The sequence below is a fragment of the Erythrolamprus reginae genome, chromosome 5 (genome assembly GCF_031021105.1).
Source record: "Erythrolamprus reginae isolate rEryReg1 chromosome 5, rEryReg1.hap1, whole genome shotgun sequence".
Taxonomy (NCBI): Eukaryota; Metazoa; Chordata; class Lepidosauria; order Squamata; family Dipsadidae; genus Erythrolamprus; species Erythrolamprus reginae.
Genome location: NC_091954.1, coordinates 33132368 through 33154565, shown reverse-complemented (window position 1 = coordinate 33154565; position 22198 = coordinate 33132368). Strand labels below are relative to the sequence as shown.

At 45.3% G+C, this 22198-nt stretch overlaps 2 protein-coding genes across 2 annotated transcripts in view; both read right to left on the bottom strand.

The window, feature by feature from the left end:
* The window catches only part of LOC139168578 (lipase member M-like), a 178390-nt gene that overhangs the window by 4650 nt on the left and 151542 nt on the right, over positions 1–22198 (bottom strand). Inside the window, exons 10-11 of the mRNA XM_070754203.1 lie at positions 9326–9339; positions 2343–2367 (exon numbers count right to left, since the gene is read on the bottom strand). Of these exons, the coding sequence (XP_070610304.1) occupies positions 2343–2367; positions 9326–9339 (39 nt within the window). The remainder of the gene's footprint in view (positions 1–2342; positions 2368–9325; positions 9340–22198) is intronic.
* Positions 10497–21023, bottom strand: LOC139168312 (lipase member M-like). The gene is made up of 5 exons (XM_070753893.1): positions 20955–21023; positions 19924–20041; positions 19355–19553; positions 18034–18143; positions 10497–10651 (listed from the first exon to the last, which is right to left on the bottom strand). The coding sequence occupies exons 1-5, from the start codon at positions 21021–21023 to the stop codon at positions 10497–10499; spliced, it is 651 nt and encodes a 216-aa protein (XP_070609994.1).

The following is a 22198-nucleotide window of genomic DNA, read 5'->3' as shown; positions in this document are numbered from 1 at the left end:
CATTGACTTTGCTGGTCCAGTGGGGTCCCAGTATTTCTTAATAGTGGTTGATGCGTTCTCCAAATGGGTGGAAATAATAGCAATGAACAACATAACCACAAGTGCCACCATCAAGGTATTGAGTAGACTGTTCGCCACCCATGGTTGCCCAGATATTTTAGTGTCTGACAATGGGCCACAGCTAACAGCCAGGCAATTCGAATTGTTCCTAGATGGCCTAGGGGTCAGGCATGCCCTCATCTCGCCTTACTCGCCTTGGCCTAATGGATTGGCAGAACGTTACGTTCGTGTGGCAAAGGAGGCATTGCGCAGGTCAGGCCCTGGGGATGTACAACAAAACTTGGACCAATTCTTACTCACCCAACACATCACCCCTAACTCGCACACACATGTAAGCCCTGCAGAGTTATTAATGGGAAGGAAACTAAGGTCACCACTAGATAGGTTGAACCCAAGATTCTGTATTAATAATAATCAAATGTGTGTAAAACCTGAAAGAGAAATGTATTTGGGACAAAATGTATATGTAAAAAGTTTTGATGGAAATGTAAATTGGATGAAAGGAATTGTTATTAAGCAAAATGCACCAAAGACTTATATAGTAAAACTAGAGGATGGTCGTTTGTGGAAACGACACATAGACCACATTCGTAAGCGAACAGAAAATCAATTGCCACAACCCGCTGACATGGACTCTCCCCCATCAACAGACTTTTACACATTGCCCGAATTAAGAGACACGCAAAGGAACTTATCGGGCCAGGGAGAGCCATCCAGCGACGCCGAGCCATCCTCATCCTCCGAAGCCTTCGTTGGGCCCGCCAGGCCAAGTCCGCCGCACCGGGAGAACAGCGGCGAGCCATCCTCCACAGTCAGTGTCGAAGGAGAAATTGAACTGCGGAGGTCAGAGCGAGCTTCAAGGAGACCCCACCGATTGGACAACTTTGTCACGTGGCTTTCGTGATGGATGTGTCCAACTAGGAGGGGAGGGGTGTTGTATCTTGTAATGGCTACCTTGTATCTCCTGTAAATAGTTTGTTCCGTCTTCCAGCGCTGTCTGAGCCGAAGCAGGAAGTCGCTCCTGATTGGCTCAGACGCGGCTGGCTCTTGCTTTGGCGGGAGCCGCAAATGTATAAAAGAAGCGGCTTTTCCAAGCAGAGCCAGTCGGTACTTGCTGAATTGTCACTTGCCTTGCTGAGCTGTCACTTGTTCTCTGAGCTGAATAAAAAGTACCGATTTGTTTGAACCCTGTCTCTGGGTCTACTTCACTTTTAGTTGAAGAACACTTGTAGGGAAAATGCCTCTACTTAAGAACATCTCTTGGCTATTTGCTGTTTTTCAAAACTATGACGTTGTGCTTCAGTCTATTTCTTGTATTCTTACTTAACTCATTCCTGTTTTTTAAACCCTCATTTTATTGTAACTGCCCTTAACAGAAGAGATTTCCAAATTTACTTCTCTTTAAATCCCAGGAAGGAAAGAAAGAAATACTATTCACATCATCTCTTAATCTAATTATAACAATATCAATATACATAGGAGGAAGGGTTGTTTTAAAAAATTTAATTCGTTCTGTGACCAGGTTCTTAAGTAGAAACGTTCTTAAGTAGAAGCAATCTTTCTCATAGGAATCAATGTAAAAGAAAATAATGCGTGCAAACCCATTAGGAAAGAAATAAAAGCTCAGAATTTGGGTGGGAGGAGGAGAAGGAAAAAGAGGAGGACGGTCGCTGACGAAGGAAGAAGGTGAGGTGAGAGGAATTTAAAAAATGCAAAACTTTAAGGCTTAAAAAAAAAGAGGGACTCTGAGGCGGCGAGGAGGAGCACATGCCTCCCTCTAATCGCTCTGAGCTGCCAATGCCTTCTTAAGCACCACCGAAAGGCTCCTCTGCCAGCCCAGAAAAGCCAGAGATGGCCGGGATTAAATGGGAATGGCAGAAAACTGGCTGGGCCTTCGTGCTGCTCTCAAAATTCCTGGGAAATTTTTCCAGGCTCAGGTAGAAAATAATTCTTAAGAAGAGGCAAAAAAATCTTGAACACCCAGTTCTTATCTAGAAAAGTTCTTAAGTAGAGGCGTTCTTAGGTAGAGGTACCACTGCATTTAAGTGAATAATGCAGACCTAATATTCCTTAATATGATAAGCTTTCAAAGTCTGGTGCTCTTCTGGGACACTGGACCATCAATCTCCTAAATCTCTGAATAATTATTTGTAGATTAGCACATCCAGAAAATAAGAGGTTGGAACAGGCAACCTAGAGAATCCTGGAAATTATTGCTATCAGCATCAGAGCAAATGTCATGTCTCAGGAGACCTTGATGGTTAAAATGGCATAAATTCAACCAAAGTTATCAAAGACATTATATACCTGCTTCCAGTGTAATATGGTTTTAACTGATGTTTTATCTGGATATTGAACTGCATATACATCAATTCAGCTCTATAGAGATGTGAAAAATCAACAGATTTTTTAAAAAATAAATCAGACAACTGGTGAAAGGAAATATTTACTTGCATTGCTCATTTTTGAAAGAAGATGTAGCACCCTAATTTTAGCAGAGCAGAGTAATAGGTTTTGCCATCACCCGAGACATCACCTTAGGTAACCCTTGTTTTATGATGGCAATTTATACTGAGAACTCTGTTACCAAGATTGATATCCTGTGACTGTGCCACAGAAACTCAGAAGCTCTCTTTAGAACTGAATAAATCTTGGTCAAAGGTCCTCTTTGTTTCACACCCAGAATGAAACTTCTCCAGATTTTCCATCAGTTTTGATGTCCAAATTAAGAATGTGTATAAGGTAGGCAAGGTTCCAGGTTATGATCCACCTTACCCAGAATGCCAAGATCTTGGCTGAAATAGTTTCAGCCTTGAAATTAATTACATTTATTTGTGGCTTTTCAAGGATTAGAAATATCTGAATGTTGTTACACATTAATACAGTACAGTATGTTCATTTGACTTATCATTTACAAAGAACTTCATTGTTAGGTATTGTAATTTTATCTTCATGGGATTAGATCATTATCAAAAACATGTAACTGGGGTGGTGGCAGAGGTGGGTTCCTTCTGGTTTGGACCTGAACTGATAGCAACCTGCTGGTGATGTCATGATGATGTCACCGAACAAGGTTAACAGCGGTGTACCCCAAGGCAGCATACTAGGACCAACACTCTTCATACTCTATATAAATGACCTTTGCGATCACATTACAAGCAACTGCGTTCTCTTCGCCAATGATGTAAAACTTTTCAACACCACTGATAACACAGCTACTCTCCAAATACCAGGCCGGTGACTTATCCCCGGCCCGTTTTGCTGCAGGGCCAGGGAGACACTGACCTTCGGCACAGCCGCCATCTTGTTTCTTCGGCCGAGATCTCGTGAGATTTCGCAAGATCTCGGCCACCTCCTGGGAAGGCTTTGGCCTTCCCAGTGATGTCATCCAGGGCGGAGCCTGCAGTCCTATAAAAGGGTCCTATAAAAGGGCTGGACAGGCTCCGGGGCCTCCTTTTCGCCCAGGAGGGCTTTAAGACCTTCAGCCTGGACCTGGTCCTTCATCAGTTGCAGGACCTCACCGGGCTTCTTAACTTTGCCTGCCGGGTCATAGCTCCCAGTAGGGTCTTTTCCCAGCGAGTATATAATGCGATGAAGGGGCTGCATTTGCCCCACCATCGCACCCGCCTGAGCGCTGGGGTCAAGGATGACCTGCGTGTATGGCAAGGTTTTCTGGCCCACTTTAATGGTCTTTCCTTCTGGAGGCACGAGCTTCTTTTGGAAGCTGAGTTGCAGCTCTGCTCGGATGCTGCAGGGATCCGCGGGTTCGGGGTTATCTGGTGACCAGTGGTGCCATTCCACGTGGCCTCTGGAATGGAGGGCCTCTCCCCTAGTTAGGGATTTGACATTTCTGGAGCTCTTTCCCCTGATAGTGGCTTTAGAGCTGTGGGGAGAACAATTTAGGGACAAGACCATGCACTTTTGGTGCGACAACTTGGCTGTAGTCCACGTTGTTAATGCCTTGTCATCTAAAAGCAACAGGGTCATGTGGCTCATCCGCCATTTTGTGCTTAAGTCATTGTCCCTAAATGCCCTGTTTCTGGCTCAGCATGTTCTCGGGCTGGATAACGGGATCACTGATGCCTTATCCCGTGGTCAGTTGTCCAGGTTTCGGACCCTGGCTCTGTGGGCTCGCGCATCACTGGAAGCCTTCCCCGACCACCTGTGGAGCCTGGGCGGGCTCCTGAACAGTGGAGGATGGAAGCTAACAGGGCCATGGCCCTCTCAGTGGCACCAAGCACCTTGAGGGCATACCAGAACGCAGGTAAGGAGTTTTGGGATTTTAGGCAAAGCAGGGGTTACCCTCACATTTGGCCCTTCCCAGTAGATCACCTTATGGAGTTCTGCGTGCTGCTTAGGCAGCGCAGCTTGTCAGTTAGGACTATTAGATCTAGGCTGTCAGGCCTTGCCTTTTTATCCAAGGCCAGTGGCTCTTTAGACTTCACTTGTGACTTCCGCATTCGGAGGATGCTGGAAGGTTGGGTGAGAGAGCGTCCAGTGCCCCCAGCGGACAGTAGATGGGCATTAACTGTGCAGCAGCTGTCCCTTATTAACCAAGCTTGGAACAGCCTGTGTGCCTCTCTGTACGAGGCCCGCCTTTTTCAGGCGGCGGCCAGTGTCATGTTTTTTGGGGCCCTGAGAGTCAGCGAGGCTTTAGCCTCCTCTCAGGCTGACAGGTCCCTCCGAGCTTTTCAGATGTCCGACCTGCAATTTGGTGAGGGGAGTGTCTCCCTGTTGGTGAGACTATCCAAAACTGACCAATTGCGGAGGGGTGTCAGGATAGAGTTGATGGCTGCCACCGATAAGTCTGTTTGCCCGGTGGCGGCTCTTGCTAACTTCTGTAGTCTTAGGGGTGTGGGGCAGGGGTACCTTTTTAAACACCAGGATGGTACCCCTCTGACCCGCTATCAATTTTGGGCTTTAGTGACTAGGGCTCTAGTCGGGATGGGCATCGACCCCGCCGGTTATGGAATGCATTCGTTCCGTATCGGTGCTGCAACTAGTGCAGCAGCGTCTGGTTTCCCGGGTCAGAGGATCAGGGAGATTGGCCGCTGGTGGTCAGCGGCCTATTTGGGTTATGTACGGCCAGCCGAGGGTCTAGGTCAGGATCTCAGGCTAGGTAGCCTTTCTCTGCCCTCTTCCAGATAGCCCCGCCAGTGCAAAACTGACGGCGTTGCTGTGCGGCCACAGTATGATGTTTTGGGCTGGCCGCTCCGCAGCAATAACCGCCGTTGGGACCCAGCTGTCATTGGGCCGATGGGTCAACATCGTATGGATGGGGAGAAGAGGTCTGCGGTGGGAAGGGCTTCTTCCACTGCTCCTGGGAGGGCGGCATGTGGTGGCCGCGCCCAGGTGGTTGGTCTTGCACTTAGGTGGCAATGACCTGTGTATGCTTGGAGGTCTAGCTTTGATCTGCCAGGCTTGCGAGGATTTGCGTATTCTTTGCACTGTGTGGCCAACCACGTGAGTGGTCTGGTCTGAGATCCTCCCGAGGATCATTTGGAGGGACGCCATCTCCCGTAGGGCCATTCACCGGGTTAGGAGAAGGGTGAATAAGGCTGTGGGTAGGATGGTTAGAGAGTTAGGTGGGGTAGTAGTTGCCCATCCCCGCATCACCATAGATCAGCCGTGGCTTTACCGGGCTGACGGTGTTCACCTGTCAGACCAGGGGAACACCATCTTCTTACAGGACTTGCAGCGGTCACTGCGCGAGCTGGTGCAGTTAGAGGGGGGAGTCGGGGGGCCAAGATAGAGATTTGACCCCCACTCCATGGCAGGTTAGGGGCGGAAAAGTGGGTGGTGGTTTAGCAACTGCATGTTCTCCGTTGGGCATCTTTGGGGATGATTGACAGGTTCTCTCCAAAGTCTTGTGGTGGAAGCGACCTGAGCAATTGGGGGGAACCTGTCTTTGGGTCCCGCCCATTGCTTTCCCCTTCTATGGGATAGACGGCGGGACCTCCCACTTGCAAGTGCATGGCAGTGAGTCAGATGAGGGCGTGGCCCCTCACCTGGATCAGCATGGAGCTACGCCCATATGTTGCCCCGGAAGTTTTTATGACGTCATTTTCCACCCCGGAAGCAATTGTTTGACCCTGTGGGTCATTGTTTAGGGTTATAGTTAATTTATGCAAATTTATTTAAATAAATTATGCAAATTTAATTAATAAAAATGACCCAGTTTAAATCCAGCTCTTGTGTCCGTGTCGTTACTCCGCCTCTGCTGCAAAAGACCTTGACTTTTTGTCAATGGTCAAACATCTGGCAACTCCAAATCTTAACCAAGAAATGCTCTGTCCTACACATTGGCAAAAAGAATCAGAACACCAAATACAAGCTGAATAAACAAGGCTGTACAGACAACCCTCAATCAGACCTTGGAATATTCATATCAAATGACCTAAGTGCCAAAGCCCACTGCAACAACATCGCCAAAAAGGCTTCAAGAGTTGTTAACCTAATCCTACATAGCTTCTGCTCTACTCACACTACTAACCAGAACATACAAAACTTTCACCAGACCAATCCTTGAATACAGCTCATCTGTCTGGGACCCATACCACATTTCGGACATAAACATTCTAGAAAACGTCCAGAGATACTTTACTGGAAGAATCATCCACTCCTCCACTCACAAAAGAATACCCTACACAGCTAAACTTACAATCCTAGGTTTCAAAACCTTAGAACTATGTGGCCTTAAAAACAATCTAAACATAGCCCATAAAATAATCTGCTACAACGTTCTGCCTGTCAATGACTACTTCAGCTTCAACTGCAACAACACACGTGCACACAACAGATACAAACTTAAGGTAAATCTCTCCAAACCCGGCTGCAGGAAATATGATTTTAGTAACCGAGTAGTTAATGCATGGAACTCACTACCTGACTCTTTAGTATCATCACCTAACCCCCAAAACTTCACCCTTAGACTATCTGCTGTTGACCTCACCCAATTCCTAAGAGGTCAATAAGGGGCATGCATAAGTGCCTACCGTCCCTTGTCCTTATGTTTCTCTCTTACTAGTATCATGTATATAAACATTGTTATATCTTTGTATAATGGAAATATGTACTTGACAAAACAATTTTTTTAAAAAAAAAGATTTGTGCTAGTCTGTGGGCGCAGCCATCTTTTTTTGGATTTTTTTTTAAAAAAATGTTTGGGTATTTTTCTTCTGTGGATGCACAGAAGCAGAGTTTTCAACATTGCACATGCGCAGGAAGGAAGTGAACTGGCCATATGGTAAGCAAGCTTGGTCCCTTCACAGGGTTGCTTTTCCCTGAGCCTAAGAATGATCAAAAGGCATGGAGCCACCTAGAGGTAAGAAAATGAAACATTGAGGGAAGGAGCCCCCTGAAGCTGCTGGCATTGCAACCTCCCCCCTCCCCACAGCTTGGCACTCCAAGCAAAAGAGGTCCTCGGCTGTTGTGAAGAAGGGGCAGCTCTGTGTGGTCTTCACTGTCTTTCTTCCTCTTCACTGTTTTTTCTGAGATATTTTGTGCAGCACAGCAAAATGTAGAAGCCATGAGCTTCACTTTCCAGCAAGCCTCATCCTGAAAGCTCTGTGCAGAGAGAAGCACCTTTTTCCCTCTGCTGCCCACAGCGCTTAGAGGAAATCATGGCTCATGGCTGCTATATTTCACTGTGCTGCGCTAAACGATTTCTCATAAAGAGCAACGAAGGAGAGAAACAGCCGCCGACCTGGAGAACATGTGGACTGGAACAGCTCTGTGTGCTCCCTATTGGCTTTCTTCCCCTTCACTGTTTTTGCTGTGATATTTTGTGCAGCACTGCAAAATGTAGAAGACATGAACTGTGCTTTCCTCCAAGTCTCTTCCGGAAAGATCTGGCTGGGGAGGGGTGCCTCTGTCCACTGCAGCCCAGACAAGCTGAGGAACTGCAGAGAGCCCTCCCTGTGTTGCACCCCCTCCCAATCTTCACCATTGTCTACCCACTCTTGTTGCTCTGGTGCGAGGGGGGGGAGAGAAAGAGGAAGAGGAAGAAAGGAAGTGTGTGTGCGTGTGTGAAAGAGAGAGGGGGAAGAGGAGAGAAGAAAGAGGAAGTGTGTGTGAGAGAGCGTGTGTGTGTGTGTGTGAGAGAGAGAGAGAGAGAGAGAAAGGAACTGCAGGCAACCTCCTGTGTGTTGCAATCCCTTCCCAACCTTCGCCCGCACCGCCAGCACCTCCCAAAGAAGGACTCGATGCTTTCATCCTTCTCCTGCTGCTACTGCTCTGGTGTGTATGTGTTTGTATGTCTGTGTGAGAGGGAAAGTGTGAGAGAGAGGGAGAGAAGGAGAGAGAGAGGAAGAAGGAAAGAGTAAGTGTGTGTTTGTGTGTGTGTAAGAGAGAGAAGAGAGATAAATATGTGGGTGTTTATTTTGTACATCAGATTGCATAAGTCCAACTTAAGATGTTATTTCATAATCAGCCACATCAGCCATAATACTAATTACTGTTTTGAACAATATGCAGATTGTAATACACGAATGGCTATTTTATATCTGAAATTATGACTGAAATATTTCTGCTCCTCTATTGGTTTTCATTATTAGGAAGTTTCTCCTTAGTTTTGTTCTACTCAGGCCTTCTCGGATCTGAAGAAAGGGAGATTCCACGCACTGAGATTTCAAATCAAACACTTTTATATAAAAAGCAGGAGTTATAAAAGCAAGTTCAGGAGTTTAAACCCATGTTGGCAGCTTTCTCGGTTAAATTGGCTAATTGATCAAGGATTGGGCTGCAACCAAAAATCAAAGCTAATTAACATTCCTCAGTGAGATGTTTCTTCAATCACACATGCACACTCATGGATCTCCAGGTTTTCCCCAATGCATCTCAGCTTGGTGAATTTAGAAGAATAAGAGCAGAATGCCAGTAAAGTATTTCTGGAAACCTGAATCCAGGATTTCCACCTTTACAAATGTTGGAACTCCACACCACTTTACCCAGAAATTCTCACTTGTATACTGTCTGGGTGTGGTCAACTATTTCCTAGAGATATAACTGTCTAGACTTCCTTTCATAGACTCACCTTCTGAACCTTTTTCCATAAAGCTATTCCTGTCTGCTTCGTGATATTCTGACCGGGGCATCTAATAGGGGCTCCTGATCTCCCATGTTTCCCTCCTCCTCTGACTCAGACATTACCATCATTGGGGTTTCTACAGTCTCTGGAGGTTCCTCAGGTTTCTCAGGTTCTAATTCTCCCTCACTCTCACTCTCTGACTCAGTTGTCAAAAACACTGGCCTAGGGTACCAAGACGAACATGGTTCATCCTCCTCAATATCTGTGACTAACTGGGCTGGTCGTGGACCACTCACAATACGTTTTAGCTTGCTTCTCTCTTTGTTCAGTTTCCATCCATTGCTTCTTGTTTTGCCTTCTGGTGCTTTGGAAAATACATTGCCCCCACCCCGGCAGCGCCTTAAAAGGATGTTGGCTATCATACTCTTGAGGAAAGCACGTGAGCCATTTCCTCCTTCCAGTGGTCCATGAAAATACATCTATAGTATGCAGATAATAAAGTTGAAAAAAGTTGAACAACATTTTTACAGAACTATAGATTCGTTGAGGCTGGGTATGACAAGAAATTATTGGGAGGGGAGGGGCCAGGCGAGGCACCCTTTGAAATGAGTGACATTGAGTTGGCCAAACCCACCCAGTCACAAAACCACCAAGCCTCACCTGCCAAGTCATATGACCATGAAGCCACTCCCACCTGATCACATGTCCGTCAAGCCATTCCCACCCAGTCACATGACTGGCAAGCTACTCCTACCCAGTTACATGATTGGCAAATCATGGCCACAAAATTCTAGGCCAGTTTTCACTTCCTAGGAGGCTTCAGAGAGGCCTCCTAGAACATAACGGGGTGCAGGATGTGTGTCCCCCTCCCCCATGGCCCATTTTTCTCCCAGAGGGATGCAGGAGGTGAAGTTCTGCCTGTCACATCTCCTATCTGGTGTGGGTAAATGCTGTATTCATCTTTGTAATTTGTGCAAAATAATATAATTAAAATGATAGGTGCCTACTCTAATTCTTACTGGTAGCAATGGTGGGCAGAAACTCAGGTGCCTCGACCCAGTAGGAAATTCCAGAATGCGTGTGCAGCTGTGTGCCCCCACTGCGGCCCCGTGTGAGATTTGGCTTCTGCGCATGTGCGGAAGCAAAAATACCATTGAAAATTGCTGAAATCTTGCTCGCACGCACATCCTCACATGAGATTTTGCTTGCTGCACATGTGCAGAAGCCAAATCTCATGCAGACGTGCCTGCAACAGCCTCAGAGGGCTACCCGGTAGGAGGTAAGAGGAGCAGCCCTACACTGCTGGTATGTGCTTGTTGGAATTGTGATGACAGAAATTTGGGAATGGGCATCTGAAGTATTTTTGTCATCTTACCTTTTTTCAGTCCCATGAGTCAAAAAAGAAGGATCAATGAATTAATACCTTCAATGAATCTTGAGGAAGTGCAGAAAACAATCTCAATAAAATATTTGGAACCTGCGTAACATAGACCACAGGAGCTAAGGCAAAGAACATTTTGATTTTTTGAGACAGCTCTGGCATGGCTGAAAATGCTATGAAGCCTAAGAGAAAAAAGAAAAAGAAAAAAAGTAGCCATTTAAACCAGGAGTGTCAAACTCGATTTCATTGTGGGCCATATCAGGGTTGTGTTTAAACTCTGGGGACTAGGGTGGGCATGACCAGCTCAACGTCACTCATGTCAGGGGCACCTATGGTGGCATGAGTGCTCTTCCAGAGAAAACAGGCTCCCAAGCTCCATTTTCAGCTGCCACATGTCTCCTGCAACCCTCTGCCAGCGAAAGCCCTACATGGCTGAAGACAAGATTACTTACAGGACCGTCCTTTACCTCACATGTCCCAGTGATTGGTTAGATCCCACAGAGTTGGCCTTCTCCTGGTCCTGTCAACCAGTGTCAGCTGGCAGGACCACGGGGAAGAGCCTTCTCTGTGGTGGCTCTGGTTCTCTGGAATCAACTCCCCCCCCCAGAGATTTGCACTGCTACCACCCTCCTGACCTTTTGAAAGGCTTTAAAACCACAGCTTTGCCAGCAGGCCTGGAACTATTGAGCAACAACATTCTGCTCCAGCCAGTCATAATGAATGAATGATGGATGAATGTTTTTTAATATTGGGATTTTAAATTTTGTATTTTTGTTTTACTCTTGTACGATGCCCTGAGTTCATGAGGAGATGGGTGGCCTATCAATTGAAGTAATAAATAATAAAACACATGCAGCCCTCCCGAGCTCTGTTTTTGCTGGCAGGGGGTTGCAGGAGGCAGTGGCAGCTGAAAATGAAGCTTTTCATCAGGAGATAGGCTGGTCCTCTGCTGTTTCTAGGGCAGCCCTGCAGGCCATAACTAAGTACCCCCTGGAGCAGATCTGGCCCATGCGGGGGGGCAGCAGGCAGGACGGGTTGGAATGCAGTTCCACCGGCAAAATTGAAGATGTGTGTGCAGCTCCAGCTGATCGGTGGCTGTCACTTCCTGGATTACTGGTCTCAGCTCACCTCATCTTTTTTTCTCTGCTTCTGCTGCTGCGTCTGCGCTCCTTGCTTTTTTCCTCTTTCCTCCTTTTTGGCCTCGGACGAGCTTCCTTCTCTCCTGCCCAGCTCCCCTAGAGCCTCACGTGGCCACCTGCCGCCTGAGATGCAAGCAGAAGGTATGGGTGGAAGCAGCGCTGGCAGCATTTATTTATTTATTTATTGGATTTGTATGCCGCCCCTCTCCGGAGACTCTTTATGCTTCTTTCAGTACCCGTTCGCCTAGCTACCCAGCTTGAGGTGGGGGGGTGACCCAGGAAGGAGAGTATGGGAAATGCAAAGCAAATTGTCACCCCAGCGAGCAACACTGGTAAGATTTTAAGTCGAGGACTTAACAGTTCACTTGAACAATGATTCATTCAAGCCACTCCTGTTGAGTATGTAAATATGCCATGTAAATAGTTGCCTGAGGTGAATGCTGTTACCAGGCAGATTGGAAATACTAGGTGGCGTCTGATTGGCTCAGACGCAGGACAGCTCTTTTGGCGCGAGCCTTAAGAGTATAAATAGAGCCGAGTTTCTCATTGCCGGCTGGTGAGTTCCCAGCTGATTGTCACTTGCGGAAAGAGCTGAATAAAGGGAACCACTGTTTAGCACTTCGTCTGGCGTCTCAATACTTTTCACTGGCGACGAGAACCGGAGAGAACCTACAAGCAAGATGAATCCTTCGCAGATCGGCCGAGCACCCGACTACTTCGACCCCGAAAAGGCGTCTTGGGAAGCCTACATGACCCGCTTCGAAATCTTCCTGGAAGCCGCCGGTATGGGGACCGCCGAAGACGACAGAAAGCGAGCCATCTTCCTTAACTATTGCGGCCCCAAAATTTTTGATTTGGTTCAAACGCTCACCGATCCGCTTCCAGCCAAGAACGTGCCGTGGCCAGACTTACAATCCAAGCTTGCGGGTCACTTCAAACCCACGAAGCCGGCTGTGGTATACCGCCATCAGTTCTCCAGGATGGCCCAACGAGAAGCTGAGTCTATTAACCAATTCGCCACCAGACTCCGAACTGTACTGTCAAAATGCCGTTTTGACAGCCCGGAAGCTCGACTAACAGACGCGATCATATTCGGCATGAAAAACGCCACAGTACGCAACAAACTCCTCACCGAGGACGAACCTACTTTGCAAACCGTCATCAAACTCGCCCAGACAGCCGAGGTCGCCGAAGCGGCTGCCAAAGACCTCCAAAGCCACGTCAACAAAGAAACCATCTCCAAAATCTCCTCCGCAGCTGACCCAGCCGACGACCTCAGCCCTCCAGCCGCCGCCGACGACACATGCCTCCTGCTTCCGAACGACCCCTCAAGACAACCGAGATACCCTCGCACACCAGCCCCATGCCCAGGTTGCCGGGGAAATCATCCGCGACTTCGCTGCCCTTTTCGGGACGCCATCTGTCGCCGCTGCAATCGGCGCGGTCACATCGCTGAGGCCTGCCGGGCTCCCCTGCCTGAAGAAACCTTTTCCGCTCCTCGCCAACAGCGTTTCTCCTACCAGGCTCCACAAGCCCGTGAAAACCGGCCTCCAAGATCTTTTAACCGGAAAACCAACTCAGCCGCTAACCGCGACTACAACAGAGGTAACTGTCAAACTTACGTAAATTGCGCAAATACAACGCAAGGCACCAAAATCATTATTTCTCTACTTCTAAATGGCAAGCCTTGTGATTTAGAACTGGACACCGGGTCTAGACACTCTATTATGCCTTGGGACAAATTCAAAATGTATATGCCAAATGTTTGTAAATCTAAGTTAACTCAAACTACTTTGATTATAAGGGATTTCCAGGGACATGTCATCCCTGTATTGGGTAAAGTTGATATTCCTGTACAATTCAAATCTGTTAAATGTTCCCTACCTTTGATAATTGTAGATGGGGCAAGGCATTCCCTCCTTGGGTTAACCTGGATGCCCCCCTTAGGAATTGAGATCTCTGGCATCTGTTTGGTTCAGTCCCCCTCTGATACCCCAGATTTTGTACATGAGTTTCCTGAAGTATTCAGCCCCACTTTGGGAACTTATAAAGGGGACCCTATCTCTTTCTCCATAGACCCAAAGGTTCCACCCATTCGCCTGAAGCCACGAAGGGTTCCTTTACCTTTACTGCCTAAACTAGACCACCAGCTAGACCAACTTATTGCTCAAGGAATCCTAGTCCCTGTAGAGCAAGGGCCATGGGAGACTCCAATTGTCACACCATTAAAACCGGACGGTTCGCTAAGAGTCTGTGCGGACTATAAATCTACTATTAATAAGGCCCTTCAGCATCACCCCTATCCCATACCAGTAGTTCAGCACCTCCTACACTCCCTAGGAGAAGGAAAGGTCTTTGCAAAGATCGATCTTGCTCAGGCATACCTGCAGCTTCCGGTCGATGAGCCTACCTCTTTGGCTCAGACAATTGTCACGCACAGAGGTGCTTTCAGATGCACCAGATTGCAATTCGGGGTAAGCATAGCCCCTGGGATATTTCAGAGTCTAATGGAGCGAGTGTTAACGGGTCTTGAAGGAACCATACCCTACTTCGATGATATTCTAATTTCGGCTAAATCCATTCCCCAATTAAACCAGAGAATCAGGGCTGTGCTACAATGACTCCAATCCAAGGGGCTCAGAGTAAAAGCAGACAAGTGTGTATGGGGCACCACTAGCATTGAATTTCTAGGGTATAGAATAGACAGTCAGGGCATCCACCCCACAACTGAGAAATTAAAAGCAATTACCGAAGCACCTGAACCAACCAATAAGACTGAACTACAAGCTTTTTTAGGTCTTCTGAATTTTTATTCTATTTTTTTGAGACAGAAGGCAACGGTCGCAGAACCCCTCCACCGACTCCTTCAGAAGGGAATTCCCTGGACCTGGGGCAGACCTGAACGCGAAGCATTTTCTCTAATAAAGACCTTATTGACTTCTAATAGTATGGTGGTGCAGTACAGTTCAGTCTTGCCCATAAGGCTTACATGCGATGCTTCGGCTTATGGGGTGGGCGGAGTATTGGCCCACGTAATGCCAGACAACACTGAGGCACCTATAGCTTTTTTCTCTAGAACGCTGACCCCTTCTGAACGGAAGTATAGCCAGTTGGATAAGGAGGCCCTGGCTTTAATAGCTTGCATTAAGAAATTTCATAATTACTTATTTGGAAGGAGGTTTGAATTAATAACTGACCACAAACCCCTTTTGGGACTGTTGCCTTCGGATAAACCTACCCCTCCGTTCATGTCCCCTAGACTAATTAGATGGGCTCTATTCCTCTCCAGTTATCAGTATACCTTAATACATAAGGGAGGGAAGTCCATAAGCCACGCTGATGGACTAAGCAGGTGCCCTTTGGCACAAAGAGGGGAAGACCCAGTTCCTTCTGATGATGTACTCCTATTAGAAATAGAAGAAACCCCTCTAACTTCAGCCAGGGAAGTGGCTGAGCATACTAAGTCAGATCCAATTCTTCAAACAGTAATAAATTGTATACACAGGGGTTGGCATGGGGGACCAGAGGAGGGGGGACTGGCAGACTTTAAGACAAAGCGACTAGAATTGTCCTACATGAAAGGATGTGTACTATGGGGGGATCGAGTGGTCATTCCAACTACACTTAGGAAAAAGGTACTGACTATGTTACATGTGGGACACCCAGGCATTGTCAGAATGAAGGGTTTGGCAAGGGGATACCTGTGGTGGCCGGGCCTAGATCTCGATATTGAGCATTGGGTAGCCAGGTGTGACCCCTGTCAAGAGTCACGGCCAAATCCCCCTCGAACTGCCCCCGTAGAATGGGGAGAGCCCACTGGACCTTGGTCCAGGATACACATATACTTTGCTGGCCCCATTGGGTCCCAGTATTTCCTGGTTGTCGTAGATGCTTTTTCTAAGTGGGTAGAGATAGTGGCAATGCAAAATATAACAACATGTGCCACTATTAAGGCTCTGTATCATTTGTTTGCAACCCATGGGTGTCCTGATGTCCTTGTTTCAGATAATGGGCCACAACTGACCGCTCGACAGTTTGAGGTGTTCTTGAGTAATCTAGGGGTCAGGCATGCGCTAATCTCCCCGTACTCCCCATGGGCTAATGGGTTGGCTGAACGTTATGTACGTGTGGCGAAAGAGGCGCTGCGCAGAGCAGGCCCTGGGGAAATACAAAATAAATTAGACCAATTCCTGTTAATGCAACATATTACTCCAAATGCTGCCACCCATAGAAGCCCTGCAGAAGTCTTAATGGGGCGGAAACTAAGGTCTCCTTTAGACAGGTTGCACCCTCGCTATTCAAATACCATGGGTCAAGGTGAGATGTCTGTATTACCTGAAAGAAGCATGTATCTAGGCCAAAATGTATTTGCCCGGAATTTTGATGGGGGAGTTCAATGGGTAAAAGGGAAAGTCCTACAACAAAAGGGACCTAAAACATATTTAATACAATTAGAGGATGGCCGTATTTGGAAACGGCACATTGATTACTTAAGAGGGCGGATTAACTCTGAAAATACGCAAACCGCCATTGTAACCTCTTCCCCCAAAGCAGACTCTTATGCACAACCAGAATTATTGGATGTAGATTTGGGCTTACCGAGGCTGGAACGCTCCCGCGACACCAACGAGCCACCATCGTCCTCCTCCGACGTCGATTCAGCTTCCATCCGGACATCGCTGCAGGCCGGAGCCCCCACTCGGGCCCAGCCAGGCTCCGGATCCGACAGAGAGCCAACCTCCACCAACGAAGTCCCAGACTCAACTGATCTGCGCAGGTCTGAGCGAGCCTCGCGCAGACCCACTCGATTGGAGGACTTCATCACATGGCTCAACTGATGGACAGTTGGCACTTGACTAAGGAGGGAGGGGTGTTGAGTATGTAAATATGCCATGTAAATAGTTGCCTGAGGTGAATGCTGTTACCAGGCAGATTGGAAATACTAGGTGGCGTCTGATTGGCTCAGACGCAGGACAGCTCTTTTGGCGCGAGCCTTAAGAGTATAAATAGAGCCGAGTTTCTCATTGCCGGCTGGTGAGTTCCCAGCTGATTGTCACTTGCGGAAAGAGCTGAATAAAGGGAACCACTGTTTAGCACTTCGTCTGGCGTCTCAATACTTTTCAACTCCCACCTGATCACATGGCCGGCAAGCCACTCCTACCCAGTCACATGACCATTAAGCCACACCCACAAATTAAGCCACACCCACAATGTGGCAGTAAAAAAATTGGCTGCCCATTACTGCCCATGGGTCTTGAGTTTGACACCCTTGATTTAGAGCTAAGTAGAATTTATTAGTAAGCTGCTGGCCTAGTTTCATTCATGTTGCAGGTTGCAATCCTCTTGTTAAAAAAGATCTGCTTTCAAGACAGTATAACACTCAGCAATAGCACTTAGACTTATATACCACTTCACAGTGCTTTACAGTCCTCTCTAAGAATCAGCATATTGTCCCCAATAATTTTGGACCCTCATTTTACCGACCTCGGCAGGATGGAAAACTGAGTCAACCTTGAGCCTGTGTGACCTGAACTGCCAAACTGCTGACAGCTAGTAGAAGTAGTATTGCCTTTTAATCACTTGCATCCTAAGATTTTTATTAATATTGCTTATTTGACCCCTATGACAATCATTAAGTGTTGTACCGCATGATTCTTGACAAATGTATCTTTTCCTTTTATGTACGCTGAGAGCATATGCACCAAAACAAATTCCTTGCGTGTCCAATCACACTAGGCAAATAAAATTCTATTATGTTCTATTCTATTCTGTGCCATGTGGCTCTAGCATGAAGAAAAATAAAGGGAAGGGAAAACTGGAAGAAAAAAATGGGGTAGACAGAGAGGGAGGGAGGGAGGGAGGGAAGACAGTATTGTAATTCAAACATGTTATTCCTAAAGCAGCTCTAGTCAAAATGCAGCTCAGGTCAAAAATTACGGACTGTGTTTCTTTCAAAACAATCTGTCGAATGATTTATTTAGAACTGCAAATAAATTTATAAATTTAGCACTATGCCACCTTCGATCTGACATAAGCATAGCACACATAATTATCTGCTACAATGTCCTACCTGTCAAGGACTACTTCAGCTTCAATCCCAACATTACGCAAGCACACAATAGATGCAAACTTAACGTAAACCGCTCCAAACTTGATTGCAAAAATATGTCTTCAGCAACAGAGTGGTCAATGCCTGGAATACATTATGTGAAAAACTGAATTTTTCCATGCTATTTTTAACCATTACTAGATAAGACTGTAGATTTAGCCTTTGCTTCTTATTGATAATATGCAAGAACTTTTAAATTAGCACTAGGAGGGAGGGAGAGAGGGGGGAGGGGGGAGGGAAAGGGAGAGATAAAAGGAGAAGAGAAAGGAGAAAGAGATTAATAAAAAAGAGAAAAGAGTTTTTCATTTTATCATACCAATAGTAGCACCTTGAGAATAACCAACGTAGTATAATTGTTTCTTTTTGGTTTTCTTCAAAATAAAATTTATTGTTGCTGGAAGATCATACATGGCCATTTCATGGAAACTGAAATGAAACATTTAAAACTGTAATTGTTAATAAATAAGTAAGTAAATTTCACTCAGTGTTTCAAACATTTCAGTAAAAGCTGCCTTCCACCCCAACTCTCCAAGCCAGTCCAGAAGGCTACCATAATTGATAATGTCAAAATCTACTGAGAGAATAAGGAGCATCACCCTGACCCAGATTATCATCAAGCATAACAAATATCATTGCCATACTTAATCTCAACCTAAAATCCAATTAAAATGACCCCAAACAATTTGCTTTCTTCGGGGTCCTCTGATACTTGAAGACCAATCACTGTTTCCACCACCTTCCTTAAAATAGGAAAAATGGCTACCCCTTCTTGTTCATTTTTTCCTAAATCCCTTTATCTTAGGGCATGTCCACCACAAATGAAAGAAGGTACAGGATCAAACTTACTTCAGACAGTCATGATTCAGTCCCTAATATGGATTATTACTTGTGCTCAATTGGATTCACTCTCTTTTTCCCCCCAATAGCACGTCTTCAGGAATCTTTTTTACACACTTAATTTTCAGGGGTTCCTCAGTAAGCAATGTACATTTCAGGATCAGCACAGGGAGAAAGACTGCATAGAGACAATCAGATCTAAAGCCCCAGTAACGTGTCCAATAGAAGCTGCCACCATGGGTTCAGCAATAGCTCATCAGATCCTCCAGAAAAACCCTAAGCTCCATTGGGAAGTCATTTAGCTCCAGCAGTCACATGGAATTGGATAATCTTTGAGTTGGGGAGACCGTTTGATCTAAAGTTCCAGGCTAGAAACAAGGAGATTGTGAATTTTATTCCTGCCTTAGGCATGAAAGCTAACTGAGTGACTTTGATCCAGTCTCTCTCTTTCTTAGTCCAACTCAGGGGTCGCAAAGTGTCACTACCAAGCCTGGAGCCTTTTGGAACCAGGCCATGGAAGGAGTGGACGAGCACACACATATACTCCAATTGTGCAAATGGCAGTCACGCATGTCCACTGCTCACTTAAATGGAGCTGCTCATGCACACATGCTTGCATGCCATGAGAACACAAAATCATCCCCTCCCCCACAACCGTTAGTCCACAAAGCTGAGAAGTTTGGGGCACTCCAACTCACCTCACAAGAGAAAAGAGGACATATTATTAACCAACATGCTAGCAAGTTATTAATAATATAACTCAATACAGGAATACAGTTTCAAACTACAACTCAAACTACCTGAAATTCCAAAATTCCTTTTGATCCACTGAGAAAGACTGGTGCCTTTGAGACAAGCTTATTCCTCTGCTATTTCCCAGCCAAACATCATAGCCTGCATCCGCAAGTATGAAACCAAGGCTGTTTTCGGACATGTTCTCCACCCAGTTACTGGCTTCTCCAAGTATTCCATGTTGCAAAAAGGCAACAGGCTTTTGATCTGTAGGATTTGTGGATTATACAAAATATTTTAAACAAATCTTCCATTCTTCTTAAACATTCATAATTTTGTAGCATTTATAATTAATAGTTTTGATCACATATGATTGTATACTAGACTACATTATACAGCCCAATATCCAAGCAGCATGGATCTGACCACTGATTGGAAGAGAGGCTTATTTTTTTAATATTACCCATAAGGTACATATATGTTTTGGGACCTAGATGTTTCTTATGTCAACTCCATTATAGCATGTTAAATCTTGAAAACATACATTTATCCTTTTGCCTTGGCTATTAAACATTTGATATCAGCTGAATGGATCCAACATTGACTTTGACTTTAAAAAAACCAAACAAACAGATACCTATGACTGCAATGTTTTTTCTTCCCCAAGGAATTCTGTTTATTGTTAGGTAATAACCATCCTCTGTCAAGACTTCATACTCTTCACTTGGGTACCCTTGGTTGGAATTCATCTGACTCTGAGAGAAAGAAACAATTAACTTTCACATAAGATTGTATATTTTTTTAAAGCTAAACTCAAACATGAAGCTACTAGATCCAGCATAATGGAAGATCCCTCTCCCTCTCCTTCTTCCCCTCCCCCCTCACACACATACATAATGATGAAGAGATGGAAAAGACCAGACTCCACCAAGAAGAGACCTGGATTTGTATTCAGTGGGGAAGAAATACTGCTCTTTTCTGCTAAAATTAGGAATGCTGAAATAATGATCCTAAATAGAAAGTATGTACATATGTGTCTAGGTGTAGTATTAATGGTGATATAGCTTTTCCTATATCAATAACCTGATTTGCAGAAACCAGGTCTCCAACCATGGCAACTTTAAGACTTGTGGACTTCAACTCCCAGAATTCTCCAGTCAGCATAGCTAAATAAATATACTAATTTTGTGCCACTGCCTGCCTGCCCATCCTGTCTTTGCTGAGAATAAACATTGACCCAAATCATTTGGGCTAAGAAAAAATGCCACCCACCTCATTCCTTTAGCCACTGGAGTTGGTTGATTGATTGATTTCTTTCTTTCTTTCTTTCATTTTTTATGCTGCCCTTCTCCTTAAACTCAGGGCGGCTTACAACATGTTAGCAATAGCACTTTTTAACAGAGCCAGGATATTGCCCCCACCATCCGGGTCCCATCTTGGAAGGATGGAAGGCTGAGTCAACCTTGAGCCAATGATGTGATTTGAACTGCTGACCTGCAGATCTACAGTCAGATTTAGTGGCCTGCAGTACTGCACTCTACCTGCTGTGCCACCTCGGCTCTAAGAAGAGTTGTCTTTCTGCTTCCCCTGGTTGTTTCCCTGATTCCTCCTGTTGCTTTTCCCCACCCTTCAGTAAAGTGTAGCTTTACACAGGCACAAATAACTCACCTTGGGAGGAATTTTGGGTTCTCTTTTGAAATTTAGCAGCATTGGTACAAAACTGGGAGGTTTCCTCATACTCATTCAGTGTATTTCTCTAGCCAGTCCCTTCCCTTCCTTTCCTGTTAGGAGAGCCTCCTTCAAAAAGGGCCAATCTTTCTAATTTTTAAATGATTTTTTTTTGGTAGTGCAGGAATCAGGGAAGCAACTGGGAAAAGCAGAAGAAGAAAAAGGTGGGGAAAGGTGGGGTGTGGGAGTGTTTTCCAGCCCAAATCAGGCGTGAGTTTCAACTTATCTTGCTGCTGGTTTGCTCCCTCCCTTCCTCACTGTATCAGTTGGCATGCACAGTAATAAAAACTCCCCCCAAAAACCCTGAACAGAAAAAAAGATGGTGACCACATGCACAGTGTCAGAACTCAACTTCTGAGCATGCTCAGAAAGAAATTTTAAAAAAAGATGGCAGCGCCATGGAATGGCACCGGCCAATCTGGTTTGATGATGTCATCATGACATCATCAGTGGGTTATTACCAGTTCAGGTGAACTGGTCCTAACCAGAAGTAACCCACCCCTGGTTTCAGACCCCCGTCTATTTCATTATTTATAAAATATAAATCATATAACTTATAACATTCATATAAATTTCAGAATTCACAACATGTTTTTGTCCCAAAAGTTCTTCATAGCCTGCTAATCCTCTTATTAGGTATGATAATAGAATAGAACTCCACATTTTCTTTCTCTTTTTTTCCACAGAGGATAAGACAAAGAGAAAAAATGAATCTCAATCAGTACAGTTGACAAAATACATTTAAATCCTGTCTGTAATTTTGAATACACTGAAGATTATGGATGGATGATTACAAGCTTCTCTATTAGGGCAGCCATAAAAGCTATGACCTGCTGTAATTCCTATCTTTCTATTTAACATCAGCATTTTGAAAATACCTAGCAAGTTTAATCACAATATTTTCTTATTTGTCAAAACTACAGAAAGTTTTGTTGAGAAATAACTAATGAATAGCTGGTGTTCTTATAAAGTCTAACTACTCCAACAAAATGAATCCAAACAGAAAAGTCAAATCAAATGTGGAAGAAATAAATATATTACATCTAAAAACATCCTGCTGGGTTATGAAGGAGAAAAATAAATAAATATTTGTAACCTCCTTAAAATAATAGCTGCAAATAAATACCTTCTTTGTTGACACCAGTTTGGTCTTTTGCTACAGGTATCTCTTGCCACGTTTCACA

What these genes read in the sequence shown, in the direction of transcription:
- LOC139168312 (XM_070753893.1), bottom strand. Translation starts at nt 21,023, where the DNA reads ATGAGGAAACCTCCCAGTTTTGTACCAATGCTGCTAAATTTCAAAAGA. An exon ending in AACCCAAAATTCCTCCCAAG is followed by an intron (nt 20,042 to 20,954) that starts GTGAGTTATTTG and finishes TCTTTCTCTCAG; the next exon opens with AGTCAGATGAATTCCAACCA. An exon ending in TTCTCAAGGTGCTACTATTG is followed by an intron (nt 10,652 to 18,033) that starts GTATGATAAAAT and finishes TTTTTCTCTTAG; the next exon opens with GCTTCATAGCATTTTCAGCC.